Below are 5,952 nucleotides of genomic sequence, written 5' to 3' on the forward strand. Positions count from 1 at the left end.
TAAATTAATAAAGTTAACTAAAAATAAGTTCTAGTTGATTATTTAAAATAAAAATGCATGGTGATTTTTTGCTTCATGTTTATACATATATACGTATGTGTGTTTTTGAAAGTAGAGTTAATTAATGCTAGATAGCCTCCAACTTCAGGAATTAACTCAGAACTAATCTTGTATTGAGTTCTAGGCAGTTTTTGGTACCACAGTCTTTGACTGCCTTTCTCAGGTGTATCTCTTGATTGGCCTACGTGGTGGGAAGTCAAGGAAGATTCCTCACAATGCTAACATAGATTTCCATTTTTCAGTGAGACAGTGATCCGTGTAGATTCTCTAGGCACGTTCATAGGTGAGTATACTTTTAGTACACTTTTTGTTGCTGCCTACTTCCAAATTATAGAAGCCTTTAAATGTCTGAAAACAGTGGAAGGACGTGTTTAAAAGCATGAACTTCTGTAGATAAGTTTTTCCACAAGAAATGAGCACTTTCTCAAATCACAAGATTACTTTTTTCTTTATCTGACCAACTTCAAATGCAGCTCTCCATCCAGCATGGTCCCTGCTGCCTCTCCCAGTGTGTGCAGCTGCACGAAAGGGCTCCTGTCTGCTGCAGGTAGATTTGGATGGAATTCTCTTTTATACAGTCTGAACATTATAACTTATATTAATTTTTATGCCAGAGGTCTAGGTATTTTGTTTTTCAAATGTATTGCTTTGTTGGTTTGATTTCTTGTGCTTTGCTTATTATTTGGTGTTCGAACAGCACCTCTTACACGTGTAGCTTAAAGTCGTTTTTGATTAGCCAAACAATTTCAGCATATTGCTTCAGATGTTACTTTCTGCCTATAGACTTACAGCTTAGAAAGGCTGGCCTATGGACATTATATGCATTTATGTCCAACAAAACTAGGTCATGGCAATTCTTTGCAATATGCTTTGTTCCTGTGGGAATGATTGTAGAGAAATATGCTATGACCGAAAATCCTTTATGGCTCTTATTAATGACTTAGACATTCAGCTACTGATGGAAAAATGGAAGGCAAATGTCTTCTAAATACTCAAGCAATAAAAGCATACTCTGGTGACTTTCATCTGAAATATATGTCTCTATAAACAGAATTCACTTTCATTAGTTAATTTAGTTAATTGTGAGTGTGCATGCACATGTCTGTTTGTGGCTGTGTATGTGCACACACGTGTGTTTAGTAGCCAGACGTTGACATCAGATAGTTTCCTTGATGGTTCTTTATGTTTTGAGGCAGGATTTCTCACTGAAGCCAGAACTTATCAATTCATCTAGACTAGCTGTCCAACAAACCCAATAACCTACTGGTTTGGGATCCTCTGATCTGGGATTAAGTGACTATGCTGCCACCTCTAGGTTTATATGTGTTCTAGAGATCTCATATGGGCATCTAGATGCAGTTCCTGGTGATTGCACATTTAGTGACTGAGCCACCTTCCCAGTTACCTATTTTTCTTTCTTTTTTTATCCATCTAGAAGATTTTTCTTATTTTTATGTGTGTGCCTGTGTTAATGTATGAGTACCTGTGTGAGTGTTTGTCACTCACATGTATACATGTCAGAGAGGGTGTCAGGACCCCAAAGCTGGAGTTATACATAATTGTGAGCAACTGGACATATAGGTACTAAGAAACAAGCTTGGATCCTCTAGAAGAGCTAGAAGTACTTGTAACCACCAGGATATCTGCCCAGTTCCTTGCTTTTGTTTTAATTAGTTTACAAAGCAACAAACTTCCTTATGACATCCTCATGTACATTTAGCTGTAGGTGACTTTTCCACCCATAACTTTTCCTCATCTCTCTGCACCCATTTTTAATTAGATCTTCCCACTCCAAGTATTTCCCCTTCAACTTTCACATCACATGTGCTCTATGTATTTTTGGCAGGTCAAAAAGTCCATTTAAAAAAAAAGCCCATTTAATAGTTAGATCCAATTAAGTCTTAAAGGCATTGCTATCGAAAAATATCCTTAACCTAGGCTTTTATTCTTTTCAGTCCCCCTCAACTTTTTCTTTAACTTAGCACTTGAAAAATAAACAGGACAGGGTTGGATGCAATTTCAGCTGAAGTAAGCCTGATGCTTGCGCTTTCAGTAACAAGAAGTTACTAAAGCCATTGCTCACTCTGTCTTCAAAGAACAAGAAAATAGAGATGTTGCTGGCCTGAAGCATGAGAGACACAGCACCCACGGTAACCCAAACCCAAAGAGTATCTGTTCAAGTTCAAAAGTGAAGACATAGTTTCTAATCAAAATGATTCTAGAAGAATCTCCATTTATTATAGGGTCTTGATATGTTGTTCAAGCTGACCTTGAGCTTGAGGTTCTTCCACTCCAGCATCCCCCAAAACTGGAATTACACAATTGAACCACTATAGGTCATTTCAGAAATATTTTTAAGCACTTATTTATCTAGGATAAACACTTTTGAACTTTTGAAGCCCTGCTGTTTATGAGCACACAATGATGATGAGAAGAGGGAACGCTCCCTAGTTATGGGGGTACAGTGGTGATGAGGTGAGAACAAACTCTGCAGTGACTGATAGGTGTATAATGGTGACAGACAGGGCAAGCTCTACAGTGAAGGGTGTATATTGATGACAGACAGGGCAAACTCTACAGTGAAGGGTGTATATTGATGACAGGGCAAACTCTACAGTGAAGGGTTGTATAATGACAGACAAGGGCAAAGTCTACAGTGATTTGTGAGGCGATTTTTTCTGTATGGGTGATTTTTTATTTTTGTGGAAACTATAATTGGAATGCTATCTATTTTGAGTTCTGTATCTTTGGGGAAATCTTATGATGGATGTAAACTGGTCTCCCAAAAATGTGCTCACAGATATAATTTTACATCTAATTTTTGGAGAGTTTGTGGGGACCTTCACATCCTTGGGGGAGGGGCCATAGTTAGAGAATTTCTGATTTTTTGCTTGTACCAGGAAGACATTCAGAGGAACCCTGTGTTTAAATGTCACTTAAGTTTAACAGGCTTCCTGTCACTATCTTCCAAACTTAGGCTTCCAAATACTTACCACGAACAGATTTCTTACATAATTATTTTTGTTCAGCTTCCATACAGTGAGCAGGAAAGCAGAAGAGGGTTGTCTTGCCATTCTTATCTAACCATGGCCATTTGGGGCTTGTTCCAAACTGGTCACCAACCTTCTGTTAAGCTGCTCCATCTGGTGGACAGACCCGGACCTGATCATTCCATCTGGGGTAGGTGCCACTGTTGGTCGCTGCCAGGTGGTTGTACGATTTACATGGTCCACGTAAAAGACCCGTCCATGGCTGTCAATTCGAGCTTCCCAGTCTAATGTTTAACAAAAGGACAAGAGAAGTCAAGTACAGACTACTTGTCAATCCATGTGGACACATCCCACTTCCAGGGCTTCTGAAGTTAGAACTCACCAGTGGCTTATTGCACCCCACCTCACTTGTCTTCTAGCCCTTGCCATGACAGCTAGAGAGGAGCTTGGACTATGCTAACCAGAAAGGAGCTAATAGACTCAGATTCTACTTTGCTCTAATTATGGTTCCTTGACTATGACATATGCTTAAATTTAATAATGTCTAAAGAAGGTTTGGTTACTGCTTTAAAAAATCTTGCTGATTATTCAAAAATCAACTGCAGAAGATTGAACAAACCCTGCAGTAAACATTGGTGTTGTGATGCAAGAGAATCTGTTCTTCACTTAGTCTAACAGAGGGTGGGGAGGGGCATTTGCAGTGGATCGTGTATTTAAACCCCTTTTAAACTGAGTTCTGAAATGCTGTATGGGCAACTTCAGAAAGCTTCTTTCTAAACTGAGCAGGCTCAAGCAACTGCAGTTACTTTTAAGGGGGTGAATGGAAGAGCTTGGTAACTACAGTTCCAAACTCCTCATATGATCAAATGTAAACTTACAGTATATATTGAACCTACCTATGGCTGGCTAACCAAACCAAACCAAATTAATGGAGCAATGTAACAAATATCAAACTGGAGCCAAGAAAGGGAAGGAGGAAGGAATGCAATTATTTTTAATTAAAAATGTAGTTAAAATAAGTAAAAGATAAAAACTTTTTAAAATTATCCTTTTATAAAATTTTTGAGATTTTAACTACATCATTTCTCTCATCTTTTGCTTCCTTCAAACTTCTCCCATTTATCCCTCCTTGCTCCTTTTCAAACTTATGGCCTCTTTTTACCATTAATTGTTGTTACATACATATATGTATGTATGTATGTATGTATATATATATATATATATATATATATATATATATATATGGATCTATAAAGACTTTGTTGCTCAGGAATCATCACAAACGGTAGAGTGAGTCAATGCAGAGCATAGATGATTAGTTGATGGTCATGTAAGTGGAGGGGGTTGAAATCCATGAATAAATCCCTTGAATCTGGGAGCTAAATGTGCTTCATGTGCATCTGAACTAGGCATATAAGAGCAATGATTCACGGCAATGGGTAAAACTTCTGTAGTCCACATATAAAAATGTGGAGTTAACACCAATATCACCATATCATGTTGATAATGCTAAAGAAATGCTAACCATGCTAAGACAAATAGGAAGCATAATTGCAAAAGAGGAAAACCATTTGGTCTTTTAAGTGAGAAAAGATGGTTTGGGGAGTGGGCCAGACAACAGTACTTATCTTGAAAATTCATGCCTTAGGCAATGATATAGTGACTCTCAAGTTTTAAATAAAAGACAATTTGGCATTATTATGGTTTTTATATGTATGTGGCATATCTGTTTGGAAACATACTTTCATTTGTCTAACCTAGAGGGTTGTCAATACCCAATGAAAATCCAAATACCAGAAAATTCAAAATTTAATGTATATGGCAAATAGGAGGAAAGATGTAGTTGAATATAATCTAGGAAGATTTCTCTAAAGTAAGTTATTAGATAATTCAGATGTCAACTATAAGAAAAATAATTTATTGATGAAAATATTGTACATATTTGCAATTTTATAACTTCATAACTAATCTTGCTCCCAAAATTTGAAATGTCTGTTGTTTTAATCTTAGAAAAGTTATTGAACAATTGTTTTTTTGGACTATCATCCAACAAAGCACAAAAATTAACTTTCTAATAACGCCATGTTATTTAATTCAAGTGAGAAGACTCCACTTACACTTGCTATAAACTAGTAACTATGTCAAGTCCTAAGGACACAGACAGATAACACAGATCTCTACCCTCAGGGAAAGCAAGGACTTTTCCATTAGCCTTGCAAAATCTCCAAGGGGTCAGGGGTTGGAGAATGGAACATTGATGATGCATTTTTAGTAAGTTTCAAATTTCCAAATCACTTCTGGAAAGGATGGTCATCAAAATCCGCAAGCTCTTTTATTAATATGTTAAGTACCTAAAACACATAGTATTAATTTTGTATTCTTAAAAAATTCATTAACTAATTAACTAAATTTGAGTATGTTTTCTGGGTTGCTTTGTAAAGAATTATTTTTCACATATCTTATAAACAAAGAAAAACTTCTGAGTGGATCTCCAGGCCTCAGCATTGTCAGAAGGATTAAGCGCTCTGATGCCATGAATTCATGTAGACCCTGGAAAACTGTCTCTATCCTTCACTGGGTAAGTTACAGCAGTGTGGGGCAGGTGGAGTCATTTAGGAGAAAATAAATTATTGGATACCTAATTATGTTTTATTAAGAACTTAAACATGTATGTCTTTATTGTTGTACTGTGTACTTAAATATTTTAATAAATATAATATCCTATATATATTTTACAGACATATATCTAATTGCCTTCTTGCCATCACTCCTTGATGACATCTCAACTATAATATGATCAAGGGAAGCTTTAGATCACTCCTACTCCACCTTCTCTACTAAAGACATTTTTTTCTTTCCATCAGTCAAGGTTAAACATGAGTCATTCTTAATTCTTTTTTTT

General features: G+C 36.5%; 1 protein-coding gene across 6 annotated transcripts in view; it reads right to left on the bottom strand.

Annotated features, from left to right (window-relative positions):
- The window catches only part of Hecw1 (HECT, C2 and WW domain containing E3 ubiquitin protein ligase 1), a 247,068-nt gene that overhangs the window by 48,011 nt on the left and 193,105 nt on the right, over positions 1–5,952 (bottom strand). For all 6 annotated transcript variants that reach the window (XM_026788346.1, XM_026788344.1, XM_026788345.1 and 3 more), the window contains one exon: positions 3,184–3,334. In XM_026788346.1, coding sequence (XP_026644147.1) covers positions 3,184–3,334 — 151 coding nt within the window. The remainder of the gene's footprint in view (positions 1–3,183; positions 3,335–5,952) is intronic.

This window comes from Microtus ochrogaster, unplaced genomic scaffold, assembly GCF_000317375.1.
Source record: "Microtus ochrogaster isolate Prairie Vole_2 unplaced genomic scaffold, MicOch1.0 UNK2, whole genome shotgun sequence".
Lineage (NCBI taxonomy): Eukaryota > Metazoa > Chordata > Mammalia > Rodentia > Cricetidae > Microtus > Microtus ochrogaster.